This window comes from Pipistrellus hanaki (genome assembly GCF_964339955.1).
Source record: "Pipistrellus hanaki genome assembly, chromosome: 9".
NCBI lineage: Eukaryota > Metazoa > Chordata > Mammalia > Chiroptera > Vespertilionidae > Pipistrellus > Pipistrellus hanaki.
The window spans coordinates 79,460,167-79,474,719 of record NC_140511.1 but is presented as its reverse complement, the minus strand read 5'-3'; the positions used below and the strand labels follow the sequence as shown (position 1 = coordinate 79,474,719).

General features: G+C 59.2%; 3 protein-coding genes across 6 annotated transcripts; 1 reads left to right on the top strand and 2 right to left on the bottom strand.

The window, feature by feature from the left end:
• Positions 1 to 23: 23 nt before the first annotated feature.
• On the bottom strand, positions 24 to 1,015 carry CCDC85B (coiled-coil domain containing 85B). Of its 2 annotated transcripts, XM_084894620.1 has the most exons (2): positions 818 to 1,015; positions 24 to 662 (listed from the first exon to the last, which is right to left on the bottom strand). In XM_084894620.1, exons 1-2 carry the CDS (start codon positions 873 to 875, stop codon positions 301 to 303), a joined length of 420 nt encoding a protein of 139 aa, XP_084750746.1. In that variant the 5' UTR covers positions 876 to 1,015; the 3' UTR covers positions 24 to 300. The 2 variants fall into 2 exon arrangements, with proteins under 2 accessions (XP_084750746.1, XP_084750745.1); XM_084894619.1 differs by having other exon boundaries at positions 24 to 1,015.
• Positions 1,016 to 4,073: 3,058 nt separating this feature from the next.
• Positions 4,074 to 8,419, top strand: FIBP (FGF1 intracellular binding protein). Of its 2 annotated transcripts, none has more exons than XM_084893867.1 (10): positions 4,074 to 4,375; positions 4,525 to 4,723; positions 4,908 to 5,034; positions 6,144 to 6,244; positions 6,753 to 6,886; positions 7,227 to 7,335; positions 7,424 to 7,487; positions 7,739 to 7,825; positions 7,910 to 8,007; positions 8,299 to 8,419. In XM_084893867.1, the coding sequence occupies exons 1-10, from the start codon at positions 4,291 to 4,293 to the stop codon at positions 8,366 to 8,368; spliced, it is 1,074 nt and encodes a 357-aa protein (XP_084749993.1). In that variant the 5' UTR covers positions 4,074 to 4,290; the 3' UTR covers positions 8,369 to 8,419. The 2 variants fall into 2 exon arrangements, with proteins under 2 accessions (XP_084749993.1, XP_084749992.1); XM_084893866.1 differs by having other exon boundaries at positions 4,191 to 4,375; positions 6,753 to 6,907.
• A 182-nt stretch (positions 8,420 to 8,601) lies between these two features.
• On the bottom strand, positions 8,602 to 12,095 carry CTSW (cathepsin W). 2 transcript variants are annotated; one of them, XM_084893865.1, is made up of 10 exons: positions 11,889 to 12,089; positions 11,489 to 11,573; positions 10,580 to 10,693; positions 10,060 to 10,211; positions 9,852 to 9,948; positions 9,663 to 9,743; positions 9,448 to 9,570; positions 9,186 to 9,250; positions 8,905 to 9,105; positions 8,602 to 8,833 (listed from the first exon to the last, which is right to left on the bottom strand). In XM_084893865.1, exons 1-10 carry the CDS (start codon positions 11,973 to 11,975, stop codon positions 8,720 to 8,722), a joined length of 1,119 nt encoding a protein of 372 aa, XP_084749991.1. In that variant the 5' UTR covers positions 11,976 to 12,089; the 3' UTR covers positions 8,602 to 8,719. The 2 variants fall into 2 exon arrangements, with proteins under 2 accessions (XP_084749991.1, XP_084749990.1); XM_084893864.1 differs by having other exon boundaries at positions 9,663 to 9,948; positions 11,889 to 12,095.
• Positions 12,096 to 14,553: the final 2,458 nt, after the last annotated feature.

The window sequence follows — 14,553 nt, the reverse complement described above, 5'->3', positions numbered from 1 at the left end:
CCCAATCAGACGCTGCCATGGCCTCGGCTTCCGTCCCAGTTTATTAGCCCCCGCCCAGCCCCCTGCAAGTCCCTCCGCTCCAGCCTCCAGTCCGCCTGCTGCCCAGCCAGCAAGAGCGAAGGGCGCCCCTCAGGGCCAGGATGTGAGTCCATGCCAGCAGCGGCCCGTCGCGTGCAGCCGGGCGGCTTCCCGGTCCCGAGGTGCATCGCAATCCAGGCTCTTGGGGAGCCATCCGGGCGGGCGTCGGCGCGAAGGAAGCTCTGCCCTCAGTCGTCTGGGGAGCAAGCCAGGGGCAGCTGATCAGGGCTGCCCACGCTGCCGGTGCTGGAGCTGCCATCGCCCAGGTCCCGGGGTCCGCAGGGGGGCAAGGCGAGCTCCGGTGCCGGGCCAGCGCCCGAGCCCCCCGCGCCGCCAGGGCCGCCGCGGGGGCCCCACTCCTCGCCCAGCGCCAGGCAGAGCTCCTTCAGCGCCAGGTTCTCCCGCAGCAGCTCTTCCTGGCGGCCCTCCAGCTCGGCCAGCTTCTGCCAGCAGCCGCCCAGGTCCTCGCGCACCGCCCGGGATGCCTGCGTCCCGAAGAGCTGCCACTGGCGCGCGGCGCGCCGCCCGCGCTGGCGCTCCGAGTCCAGGAAGCAGCAGAGGTCGCGCAGCTCGCGGTTCTCGGCCTGCAGGCGCCGGTTGAGCTGCTTGAGCTCGCGGATCTCGCCCAGGTGCCCCTGCAGCTGTCGGTTCACCTCCTGCATGAGGCGGCCGCGCTGCACCAGAGCCGCCAGGCGCGCCGCCTCCTCCCGCCGCAGGCGCCGCACCAGCTCCTCCTTGCCCAGAGCCGCCATCTCCTCGTCGGTCAGCTCCTCCAGGCCGCCCGCCTCGGCCTCCATGGCTGCTCGGGTCTCTGGAGCATCGCCCGCCCGCCGCCGCGGCCCAGGTGCCCCACGTCGAGCCCGGCGCGGCTGCGGCTGGGACCGGCTTCGCCGGCACGGGCTGTGGCCGCCAGGCGGAGGCTGCGGCCGCCGCACGGGGGCGGGCACGCGGCAGGGCGCGCGCCGGGGCGGGGCCGCCTGACGTTGAGGAAGGACAGCCAATCCGGAGGCGTCTCCCCGGGGAGGGGCGGGGCCTGAGCGCGGAGCGCCCCCTTCGCGGCCCGCCCACTCCCGACCGCGGAGTCCCTGACCGTCCGGGACCCTGGGTCCCCGCACCCGCTCCTGTCAACCCGCAACCAGGCGCTTCGTGCCTCCCAGTTCCAAACTGCCTCTGGTTCGAGCCTAGGCCTCTGGGCTCCTGAGAACCAAGACTGCCCCGGAACTCTCCCCCCCCACAGAGCCGGGACGACCTCCTTTCCATCCTTCCCAGGGGTGGGGTGCGGGGGAGAGGGGGTGGGGTACACATACAAGCGATTCTTTTGTTCAGTAAGCCTTCATTGTGTGTAAAACCCACGCAGAATAAACTTGATCAGGAGTCTTATCCTGTCTTTAAAGAAGTATTTTTTAAAATGTATTTTATTGATTTTTTACAGAAAGGAAGAGGGATAGAGAGTTAGAAACATCCATGAGGAGAAACATCGACCAGCTGCCTCTTTTTTTATATATATTTTATTGATTTTTTTAGAGAGGAAGGGAGAGCGACAGCCAGAAACATTGATGAGAGAGAAACATCAATCAGCTGCCTCTTGCACACCCCCCACCAGGGATGTGCTGGCAACCAAGGTACATGTCCTTGACCAGAATCGAACCCGGGACCCCTGAGTTCGCAGGCTGTCGCTCTATCCACTGAGCCAAACTGGCCACGACCAGCTGCCTCTTGCACCACCCCTACTGGGGATGTGCCCGCAACCAAGGTACATGCCCTTGACCGGGATCGAACCCGGGATCTTTCAGCCCACAGGCCGATGCTCTATCCACTGAGCCAAACCGGTTTCGGCTTTAAAGAAAGTCTTAATCTGGCAGGGGAGACAAGTTGTGTTAAACAAGAAGCAAATGGAGGAGGGATACCGTCTGAGGGAAAGGTTTCCCGAAAGATGAAGGTCCCCGAAAAATGCACAGGGCTTTGTCAATCAACGAGACAGGAAATAACATGGTGAACGATGCTGGGGCCTGCAAGGGCCTGGCTGCTTTAGGAACAGAGAGAGCAGCTTGGGGAGCCATCCGGGCGTGGAGAAAGTGGGAAGAAAGGGAGGCAGGAGGAAACAAACGTGGTCGGAAGCCAGATTTTAAAAAAATATATTTTTTATTGATTTTTTTACAGAGAGGAATGGAGAGGGAGAGGGATAGAGAGTTAATAACATCAATGAAAGAGAAACGTACCCTGTTTCCCCGAAAATAAGACAGTGTCTTATATTAATTTTTGCTCCCAAAGATGCGCTAGGTCTTATTTTCAGGGGATGTCTTATTTTTTCCATGAAGAAGAATACGGTACACATTTATTGTTAAATGAAAATAAAGGAAATTTATTACCTGTATACGGTACGGTAGTACGGTAGTTGTCAACACAAACCAGACAAACTGTGAATCCTACAGTATCAAGAATTTACTCATTTATTCAATGACAATCATGTCATCATCTTCTGGAACATCAACATAACAATCCAATTCCTGAATTTCCTGGTGAATTTCTTGTGACTCCATTTCTTTCAGAATCAGTGGACCAAACCTCTCATGTTTAGCAATAGCATTCTGAGACAGAGCCTAGGGGGGGCCTTATTTTGAGGGGGATGCCTTATATTTCACTCAGAAGGAAACCTGTAGGTAGGTCTTATTTTCGGAGGATGTCTTATTTTCGGGGAAACACGGTAGATTCAGCTGCCTCCTGCACACCCCCCACTGGAGATGTACATGCAACCAAGGTACATGTCCTTGACGGGAATCAAACCTGGGACCCTTCAGTCTGCAGGCTGACACTCCATCCACTGAACCAAACTGGTTAGGGTGGAAGCCAGATTCTTAAGGGCTTTCACTACTAGGCTGGCACATTTTCCCAGGACTTTAATCAGGGGAGTAACATTTTAAAACATCTATTTAAAAACGATTGTTCAGGCTGCTCTGTGCGAGAGGGAATGTGGGCAGGGAGATTAGTAAGAACACTGTGTCAACGGGCAAGGAGAACTTTGCAGAAGGACTGGACTGGGGCAGTGCCAGTGAGGATGGAGAGAACAAAAAGATAATAGAAATATTTAGGAGGCAAATCCGCAAACTGAATGTGGAGAGGAGTCTGGGAGAAAGCCAGGTTTCTGAGATAGTGGATGTTGGGGCTGTCACAAATAGCAACACAGGAGATAAACTGACTGGGGAGATCGGAGGTCTATCTAGCTGGGGCGGCGGCTGTGGGGAGAGAGTTTGGAAAGACTCATAGGTAGGCTGCCCTCCTGATGTGGACTTCGGGCAGAGCTCTGAGCTGCAGAGCAAGAGAGGCCATTAGTGGCCAGGCAGGGGCTGGGGTGGGGTGGGGTGGGGGTAGGGGGTGGGAGGGGAGTAGCTCAGGTGGGTACAGCTGCCTTTGGATCTCTGATCAGAGCACATACAAGACGCAACCAGCTGAAACCGGTTTGGCTCAGTGGTAGAGCGTTGGTCTGCGGACTGAAAGGTCCTGGGTTCGATTCCGGTCAAGGTCATGTATGTTGGCTGCGGGCACATCCCCGGTAGGGGGTGTTGCAGGAGGCGGCTGGTCGATGTTTCTCTCTCATCGACGTTTCTGGCTCTCTATCTTTCTCCCTTCCTCTCTGTAAAAAATCAATAAAATATATATATTTTTTTAAAAACGCAACCAATGAGTGCATAAGTAAGTGGAACAACGCATCGATGTTTCCTTCTCTAAAATCAACCCATTAAACAAACAAGCACAAACACGGGAGCAGTGTGCCCTCCCGGGAGCGATGCTTAGCCGCAGGAAGACCTGAAGGTCTCCCACCAAAGGCTTTGGAGGTCGGCTACACACGTTTATTCACAGAAGAAGAAAAAATGAGGATTGAGCTCTCCACTCCCACATGTGGGATGCAGGCCAGTGAGGATTTTACAGGAGCAGAGGAAGCGGGGCGGAGGGACGGAGGGCTGACGGGAAGGGTTCCAGGGTCGGGAGGCTGGCCGGGCCGGGGTAGGGGCAGGGGTAGCGGCGGGGACCGGGGTGCCCCACCGCTTCCGCCTCTTCCCCCGCAGCTCCCGCCCCACCCGCTCTGTCCCGGAAGTGGTCCGTCCCCGAAGTGGCTCCGGGCGCTCCCGGAAGTGGCCCCTCGGCGGCGCGCCCGCCCGGGCGGTTCTCGCTCCAGCCGGGGCGCTGCGGCTGCTGCCGCGTCCGAGCGCCGCCATGACCAACGAGCTGGACATCTTCGTGGGGAACACGACCCTCATCGACGAGGACGTGTACCGCCTCTGGCTGGATGGCTACTCGGGTGTGTGGGGGGCGGCCGGGAGCGGTCCGGTGGGAGAGGGGCGGAGCTGGACGGGGCCGTCGGAAGCGGGCGGCGGGGTGCGGGGTGCGGGGGTCGGAGCCCCCGAAGGGGCTGGGCGGGGGCGGGCCTGACGCTCTGCCCGCCCCCAGTGAACGACGCGGTGGCCCTGCGGGTGCACTCGGGAATCCTGGAGCAGACGGGCGCCACGGCCGCCGTGCTGCAGAGTGACACCATGGACCACTATCGAACCTTCCACATGCTGGAGCGCCTGCTGCACGCCCCGCCCAAGCTGCTGCACCAGCTCATCTTCCAGATCCCGCCCTCCCGGCAGGCGCTGCTCATTGAGAGGTGCGGGTGCCAGCCACGCTGCCATGTACCCATTCTGCAGACGGAACCTGAGGCCCAGGGAGGGACGGGACTCCCCCGGGCCCTGAGGAAGGTGCCGAGCCCAGGCTCTGCCAGCCCCGCCGCCCCCCCCCCCCCCCAGTACCTTCCTCAATGGGAAGCCATAGTGTCCGCTGCCTCCACGCAGGTACTATGCCTTCGACGAGGCCTTTGTGCGCGAGGTCCTGGGCAAGAAGCTGTCCAAAGGCACCAAGAAGGACCTGGATGACATCAGCGCCAAGACTGGCATCTCCCTTAAAAGCTGCCGGAGACAGGTGGGCACTGCAGCCTCCTCACCCATGCTCATTCCAGCCATAGTCCACCCCTTCCTCCTCCCCTTCGCCGCTGTCCCAGCTCCAGCCTCCTCCTCCACTTCTGATGGTGGCAGCAACTTCAGACCTAGTTTCCTCCCCTGTTTTCCTCACCTCAAATCAGTCCGCTGCTCTTCAGCCAGAGTGGCCTTTCAGAATCCCAGGTCAGACTGTAGCTTTCATATATATATATATATATATATATATATATATATATATATATATATAATTTATTTATCTTTTTACAGAGAGGAAGGGAGGGGATAGAGAGTCAGAAACATCAATGGGAGAAAAACATTGATCAGCTGCCTCCTGCACACCTTCTACTGGGGATGTGCCCGCAACCAAGGTACATGCCCCTGACCGGAATCGAACCCGGGACCTTTCAGTCCGCAGGCCGACGCTCTTAGCCACTGAGCCAAACCTGTTAGGGCCTGCCCGTAGCTTTTTTCTACCCATAAACTTGCATTGGCTCCTGCTCCCTTCTGGGTAGTACCGCACTCTCTGGCCTTGCCCTTCATACGCTCCTTGCCCTTCATACGGTCCCTGCAGTCTCTGGGCTTGGCGGCCCCCCGCGGCCAGCTTTCTTTTGCTTGTGCTGCTCCTGCTGGAGGGTACAGTTCTTGGCCATGTCTGCTCGCAGTCCAAGGCAGAGTCTGATGCCATCTCTTCACACTCTCTCTGGGGGTGCCGAGAAGTAACTCTTCTGGAACGTTAGGTGTCTTTCCTCTGCGTTTCCTGTGAACTCCCTGTAGACAGCTTAGCATTTGCTCATTTTTTTTTTTACCTTCTGGGCCTCAGCCAGGAGAGTCTGTTCCAGCACAAGCTGGGGAAGAACTGGAGAGCGTGGTGCCTAAAAGTAGGAGTGAAGTCAGAGTCAGGAGTGAGTAAAGGCTTATTTGAGTCAAGATGGCAAAAGCTAATGGACATTTGTTGAGTTGATAACTTATTGAAGGAATAACAGATCAGCATCTGTTGCCTGAATAGATAGATAGGTGAGGGACCGTGTTCAATAACCAATTGATTGGGTGAGCGACCTCTGACCAGTCCTCGCTCCCCTGACCTCCCTGCAGTTCGACAACTTCAAGCGCGTCTTCAAGGTGGTGGAGGAGATGCGGGGCTCCCTGGTCGATAACATCCAGCAGCACTTCCTTCTCTCCGACCGGCTGGCCAGGTGAGAGGCAGGCGAGAGCCAGGCAAGAGCCAGGCGAGCAGCCGCCACCTCCCCCACTCTGCACAGTCCTTCCCAGGGCCGAGTCTGGTCCGCCTCCTCCACCCCCAACCCACCTGACCTCCTGGCTGTGTGGGGGGATGGTTATCTCATTCCTGGTCTGTGAATTGGATCAGACTGGCCTGGGTTCAAATCCCAGCCCGCCGTTTGCCAGTCAATTGGACTGTGGCGGTGCCACCTGTGAAGCTGTGGCACCGCTCCGGGCTCAGGAAGTGCTCAGTAAGTGGCAATGCCACCCTGAGGTGCCCGCTGTACCCCTTAGGGGACCTGGGTTAAAACCTTTTCACAGATGGGGAATGAGGAGGCCCAGAGAGAGGTGGCTGGAAGCATGTCACCCAGGAGCGGGGCCAGAGAGAGGCCGGAGCTCAGACACCCAGAAGACACTGCAGGCGGAGCTGCTTGCTAAGAAGGAGTGTCCAGCGCTGACCGGTCTGCCTCGCCCTCTCTGCAGAGACTATGCCGCCATCGTCTTTTTTGCCAACAACCGCTTTGAGACGGGGAAGAAGAAGCTGCAGTATCTGAGCTTTGGCGACTTTGCCTTCTGTGCTGAGCTCATGATCCAAAACTGGACCCTTGGAGCCGTCGGTGAGGCCCCTACTGACCCAGGTGCCCGGACACCTCCCCACCCTCTCAGGCCTGCTGCCCCTCCAGCACTGTCTCCTGCAGGCCCCTCGTTCCCAGCATCCTCTCTTCTTCGGGGCCCCTCCCCAGCCATCTCTGCTCACAGGCCAGTGTCCCCATACGCACCTTGTCTGCAGACAAAGGGCCCGCTACTTCTCTGCGCTCTGGGGCAAAGCTTTCCGCCTCCCGGGCACTCTGTTTCCTGTCTTATGGGGGTGCGATGGGGGTGAGAAGGCTTGGGTTACCAAGGGAGGGCATTTTGTTGTGCCCCTCCCCCCCAACTCCCCTCCTGGGCCTCACTCAGACTCCCAGGTGGATGACATGGATGTGGACTTAGACAAAGAGTTTCTCCAGGACCTGAAGGAGCTTAAAGTGCTGGTGGCTGACAAGGACCTTCTGGATCTGCATAAGAGGTGACGGGGGAAGCCCATGGGGGGAAGCCCATGGGGTGGGGTCTGCAGTGGGGCCCAGGCAGCTAGGCTTGACCTTGTCCTCCTGCAGCCTGGTGTGCACCACCCTCCGGGGAAAGATCGGTGTCTTCTCCGAGATGGAAGCCAACTTCAAGGTCTGTGGCCCACACCAGCCTGTGTCCCTTGGGCATCTTCAGCCTCCAGTGCACGGTCCCACCGGGTGACTGTTCATGCCCTCGGTTGACCGGCAGGTGGCGCTGCTGTTGCCTCTGCCCACCTGTGCTGGGGGAGCAGCTCCTAAGCATTGGGGAGTTGACTGAGGGAGGTGGATGGATTTGGAGAGGGCCTGCCCCTCCCCCACCCTCTGGAGGCAGAAGGCAGGACTCCCAGGCTCCCTGCCCCACAGAACCTCTCGCGGGGGCTGGTGAATGTGGCTGCCAAGCTGACCCACAACAAGGACGTCAGAGACCTCTTTGTGGACCTGGTGGAGAAGGTGAGCGGTCCTGCCCGCTGTCCGCTCGGCCCCGACTGGCCTGTCCGAGCTGCCCCGGTGCTAGATGTCCCCTTGGCTCCACAGTTTGTGGAGCCCTGCCGCTCTGACCACTGGCCGCTGAACGATGTGCGGCTGTTCTTGAACCAGTATTCAGCATCGGTCCACTCCCTGGATGGCTTCCGGTGAGTTACCCCGGCCTCCTGCAGACGCGGGGTTCCCTGGTCTGCTGCCCTGGGGTGAATGTCTGTGTGGACCAGAGTCCTGGCTTCACCTCTGAGAAGCTGTGACTTAACCTTGGGCGGGTCCCCTGACCTCCCCGTGCCTCAGTTTCCTCACACGTAAGCTGGGGTGAAATGGTGAGGGTCATAAGGATACTGTGAGGATTACAGAGCGGAGGTACACGGAGCACTTCGAGGGCGTGACGGGGTGGGTGGTGGTAAACCTCAGCCATGCTGTTACCGTTATCATTGCAGGCACCAGGGCCTCTGGGACCGCTACATGGGCACCCTCCGGGGCTGCCTCCTGCGCCTCTATCATGACTAAGGCCCCCCCCACCACTCTACTCACACTGACAATAAAGTTGCCATGACTTTGGAGGAGCCTGTGCATGGGTAACATAGGGTCCACGTGTGGAGGGTGTGTACGCGTATGTATCTAAGGGTCCCGGTGTGTGAGGACCTGTGTGCACCCGCCCTGCGGGGACGAGGATGTGTCCAGGAATGGTGTCTGTGCTCTCCCTCCCCCTCCCCCACTCAGCTGAGTCCACTGGGAACACAGGATCTTGTCTCTGTTTATTCAGCCAATAGCAAGGGGGTTGGGAGGACAGGGGGAGATTTTGGGGGTGGCCAGCAAGGAGGCAGCAGGCGTGGCAGGCGAGAGCGGCATTGGGCGGATTCAGGGAGGGCAGGAGACCGGATGTGGCTTCTTAGATGGAAGATCCACCCGGGCGGTAATCGGGTACTTGGTGATGCCACAGGCGTTGCTCCCTCGGTGCAGCCGGAAATAACCCTGGGACATCAGAGGGTGTGAGGGCCAGGAGGCGGGAGGGGCCTGCCGTCCTGTCCCAGCATCACACTCACCTCCTCACCCCACGCGGGCCCCCAGGAGTTCTTGAGGATCCAGTATGGGGTGGAGTGACGGTGAGGGCGGGATGAGGCGTCTTTGGCCTGCCTCCCCTCCGGTGACTTGGTCTTACCAAAACCCACCAGCAGGACAACGTGGTCCACGTAGTGAGGGCTACAGGTGGTTTCTGTGGCCCTGATCACACCGTGGGTGTAACTCTGCAGGGGCAGGGGCAGAGGGGCTGAGCCTGGGGCCACGTCCCCATGTATTCTTCCCCCCGTTCTCTTCCCCAGCCCACCTGCAGTAGCTTCTTGTTGATGGTCACAGTGATGGGGCCCTCAGTGGCCAGGTACCGGGCAATTCCTGGGGGGGGGGTGCCATCAGGCCATGCTGCCCGGGTTCCCCTGCTCTCAGCTCATGGTTGTCCCCGTCTCTCCCTCCCACCCCCATTCCTCCATCTCTTCTGTAGCCCCCTCTGTCCGCCTCTGTCCCGGTTTGTCTATCCCTGTCATCCCTCCTCCCCCCGCCCACGCCCGCCTGGGCCTCCACCCTGCCCGCACTCTGCTCGTTGTCCGACAGCATGATGAAGTCCTTGATCCAGGCCACCCTTTTGTGCTTCTTAGCCTGGCACGTGGGTCTGACCGCCCCCTGGAACGGGTATTCCTTTTCGCTGGCCAGGCCACCTGGAAGGAAGGGAGACCAGGAGACTCGGCCCGGACACCCGCCCGCAGCCCCCCCCGCAGCCCCCCCCGCAGCCCCGGGGAGCCGCACTCACTGTTGTTGAGGACTGTTATGAACGCGTCCCAGACGAAGCCGCCCCTGCAGCCATCCCCGCAGCGGCCACAGTCGAGGAGTTCTGGTGGAGAAGGGGCAGCGTGGGTGACGAAGCCCGAGGCCCCAAGGCCCCCCCCACACACACACACACACACACACACACCGCACACGTGCCCCCTTCCGGCCGTACCCTGCACAGAAACTTCCACGGGCCGTCTGGTTTTAATGCCCCACTGGGCTTCGATGTTGCCCGCGGCCGCCATGGCCCAGCAGCATGAGCAGCTTTTCTGGTGGGGAGAGGAGCGGGGCTGGTAAGGGAACTGGGCCTTGGGGGGGGGGGGGGCCCTCCCTCCACTGGGGCTGGGCTGCGCCAGGCGGGGTGAGGCAGAGGCAGATACCTGGTTCTTGACAGATGAGATGACACCGGCCTTGCGCCAGTCACAGGTGGCGGGCACCGACTCCTCCCGCTCATCAGATCCTACCTTTCTGTCCATATTGGGGACCCTTCCAGCTGCCCTCTGGTTCCCATACAGCTGGTCAAACTCCTCCTCTGGGGGACAGATGGGACCACCAAGATCACAATATTGACCCCCCCCCCCCCATCCCATATTCTGCTGCTCCCGCTCCAGCCATCCACACCCTTGGCCAGGTGAGTCCCCATAATGCCCTGGGAGACACAAAGGCGAGGATGCCGAGGCTCAGAGAGACCCAGCTCCTTGCTGCAGTGCATCCCCGGCACCTGCTCTCAGGCCTCGGAACCCAGCCCTGCCCTCGGGCACGGGACAAGCCCCAGGCCTCTGGTCCCCAGCTCCCTCTCTGGGGAATGAATGCCAAAGGTCCAGCCTGCCCATCTGCCAGTGTCCCTGGGCTAGCTCTGCTTCCCCACCCACCAGCTAGGAGCCAGGGGCGCCCCAGTACCTGTAAGGTCACTGAATGCAGTCACCCCAAACTCCGCTGTGCCCAGGTCCTCCTCCTGCAGCCGCTGAGCCCGGGCCAGGTTTTGGGCAAAGATATCCAGGCGGCGAGCATACTCTGGACGGAAGACAGACGGTCTTCCTAGGCTGGCTCCCAAGCGCGGGGGCGGGGGGGGGGGGCGGCCAGGAAGTGGCCACCTGCTGGTGTCTCCCGCCCACCCTCACCAGATGAGCACTGGCTCCTTTCCTGTGGGCCCTGCCAGCCCCGCTGCACATAACCTGGGCCAAGGAAGTGGCTCCCAGCCCACTAGGGTGGGTTTTCCCGGCGACGGGAAGGGGCAGGGGCATCTCTGCCCACTGCGGGGAGGGGGGGTAGCTAGGTAAAGGGTCTGAAGGCAGAGTGATTCAGGGAAAGGTGGGTGGATGGGGAGGGGCTTCCTGCCACCAGGTCACCCACCACCTTCACACTTCTGACCACAGGTGGGGCGGGAACATGGCGGGGGGGGGGGGGGGGGGATGGGGCAGAGGCCCGTGGCAGGCTGGAAAGCACCCACAGACTGCCCCCCGCAGGGAGAGGAGGCCAAAGAGCGCAGGAGCAGGGCAGCAACTCGGAGAGTCCCAACTTGAGGACAAAATGGGTATCTAGGTGTTTGCTGAATGGACTGACTAGATGTGGTTTCCCGCTCACTGTGGAGCCGAAGGACCCTCTGGGCAGACCCCAACAGCCACACCTCCCTGCAGACTCGGCCAAGAAGGTCCGTGTTCAATGCACAGGAATGATTGTCCTTACTCAAGCCCAGCTGCTGTCCCGCTGAGCGGCTCTAGCCAAGCCCGGTGCCCACCCTGAGCCTGGCTTCATCAGTGATTAAACGGGAGGAGCGGGGTTGGGCAGAGACGAAGGGTCCCATGGTACCTGCTGGGTTCGAGTAGCTTCGGTTATACTGGATCTGGAACAACGCGAAGACCTCTTTCAGCTCCAGCGGCCTCGGACCTGGGTTCTGGAAGGAACCAGGGGTGGTGGGGGAGGGGGTTGGATGGGGGTCAACCAGTTACCCTGTTTCCCTGAAAATAAGACAGTGTCTTGTATTAATTTTTCCTCCCAAAGTTGCGCTAGGTCTTATTTTCAGGGGATGTCTTATTTTCGGGGAAACACAGTAGTCTGTTCTATCCCCCTGGGTGAGCTTGGGCATATGTCACCTCTCCGGCCTCGGTTGCTCCCTCGGAGAAATGGGAACAAGCCAGTTGTTTTGAGGGGAAGCCCCCCGCCTGGGCTTGCAGAAGGAAGGTTTGGGGAGCGGGCTGCGGGCACTTACCTGGACTCGGAGGGAGTCCTTGATGCCTTGGGCTAGGCCTGCCACCGACAGCACCAGGAGGCAGGAGAGATGGGCAGTGAGTGCCATGCTGCTGCAGACCAGAGTGCTGGGGACAGGAAGCCGAGCACAAACTGGAGGGGCTGAGGGCGGAGCTGGAGAAACCACGAAGGGGAAACTAGCCTGGGAGGGAGAGGCGGACCCTCAAGAGGCATGCAGGCTTTTATCTGTGCAAGGCCTGTCTACTCGCCCCCTTTTTTTTCTTAAAAAAAATTTTTTTTAATTGATTTTTTCAAAGAGGAAGGGAGAGGGATAGAGAGAAACATTGATCAGCTGCCTCCTGCACACTCCCCACTGGGGATGTGCCCACAACCAAGGTACATACCCTTGACCGGAATCAAACCTGGGACCCTTCAGTCCACAGGCCAACACACTACCCACTGAGCCAAACTAGTTTCGGTCTTTTTTAATTTTTTTAAATATATTTTTATTGATTTTAGAGTGGAAGGGACAGAGAGAGAGAAACATCAACAATGAGAGAATCATTGATCGGCTGCCTCCCCATGCTCCTTCCTGGGGGTTGAGCCTGCAACCCAGGCAAGTGCCCTTCATCGGAATCAAACCCAGGACCCTGAGCCAAACCAGCGAGGGCACCCTTTTTCCTTATTCAACAGAGGCGCTCAGTCCACCCTGTTTGGGGCAATCCTTAGACGGATCTGTCCTTAAGGAGACAGGTCCTAAACGGGCAGTGACAAAGCCATCAGCACTGTGAAGTTGGTAAGCCCAAGGGACTATGGGAGCCACAGACCCTGACAACTGGGTGTGTGGGGAGAGGGTGGTCAGTGGCCCCTGGGAAAACACTCTTGCTCATCCTACAAAGCTTAGCTCCAGGGTCGCCTCCAGGAAGCCCTCCCTGCTCTCACCCTCTGATGTAACCACAGCCCCTGAGCCCCTGCCGTGCCTGAGCCCGCCTGCGTCTTCCTCCAATCGCTCAGAGGGGTCCGAGGCCCTGAGTCCACGGTGCCCGGGATGCGGCTGGCCACGGAGCAGGCTTGGCGGGTGTTGCTGACCGAACAATTTGTTGTCATGTTGTTCCCATGGGTTTTAAACAGGAAATGCCAGTGGCAGGAGCATGCAGGGACAGCAAGTAGCAGCTCCTGCCTCCTCTAGTCCTCATTCCTGTCAGTCTGCGTGGGGATGTGGGAGCAGAGAGAGGCTGGCACCTCAGACGGCGAGGCCAAGGCCGGTGAAGTCGGGTGCGGGGGAGGGTGTTGACACCTGTCACTGCGGCCTCCGTTCGAAGGGGTGTTAGATGGGGGCTCGCCCTCTGAGCCTCCAGGCAGGAAACCAGGCCCCCAGAATGGAAACCAGTGCCCAAACCAGAGAGGGGGGAGAGCCGGTTTTCTGGGGATTTATAATGATGGGGGAGGGGGCTGGGTCTGGCCTTGGCATTCCTCAGTTTTTCATTCGTGAGGAGGCTGCCCCCTTTGCTGCACCACCCTCACTCCCACCCCGGCAGCCAGCCACGGCACTGCCCTATGGGGAAAAGCCATGCTGTCTTTATCCAAATCCAGGAGACAGCCCCTCCGCAGAGGGGCCCCTGGCCGCGTGGCTGTAGACCCCAGTCATACGCCCCACGCTAGTCTTGGATTGTGTGTGACCTATGACTAAGGCCCCATGTGTCAGCCTCAGAGCTAGGGGTCCCAGTGTGGGCATAAAAGGGGGTGTCATAAAATCTGTCTCTGTGGTGGCGGGGGTTGTGGAAACTTGGGGGAGGAGAGACTGGGGGAGTGGAGCTGGGTGACCTTCCTCATTGACCCGCTTCTTCCCTCCATTGATTGTGAGTCCCACGATGCCAGGAGATTTTAGTCGTTTTTGATTGGTGCTGTGCCCCTGGCACCTGACACAGAGCCTGGTCAATGGTGGCCGCACAGGGCACATTTGTTGAATGAATGGATGGATGAATGAACGTCCCTGCTCACTCACTTGCACTCATCCTGCAGCTCCTGGCTGGCACCCAGGGGGGGCCGGCCCAGGGGCCCCGGGTCTCAAGGACTCACCACCGGGCAGGAACTCCTGACATCAACCCAGAGGAGGCTTGTGCCCCAGCGCAGAAGGGCTGAAGGCAGGGAAGTTGCTGAGGTCACAGAGGTCAGGAGACAGCTGTGAGCGGCAAGTGCACTCAGGCCTGATAGTGCAGCTGGAGGCGTGGGTCCAAGTTCGAGAGGTCAACTGTGCAGCCAGCCATTCCCCTCCGGACCTCCGTTCCTCATCTCTAGTGGCAGTGACAGCTCCTTTGACTGGACTGACACTGGGCACCTCCCACCCGCTGGCTGTTCTGACGGTGGGTCCCGAATGCTGTGCTGTGGGGCACAGGCCAGAGCCGTGTTTGTTCTCTCTCTGGGTTTGTTGTTGTTTTTATGTCCTATTTGAGCTCAGAGTCGAGGAGTCAGAAGGACTTGTGTTCAAATCCCGTCCTTGGCTCTGGCTGTGCCTGGACAAACCTTCGCCTCTCAGCACCCCTTCCCTGGCTTGGCAGGAGGGTACATGCTGACACTTGGAATGGTTAGATCTTGATAATCCAGCTGTAACTTTTACTATTTTTTAAATAATGGTCCTATTGAAATATGTAATTCACATACCATAACATTTACCCTTGTAAATTATA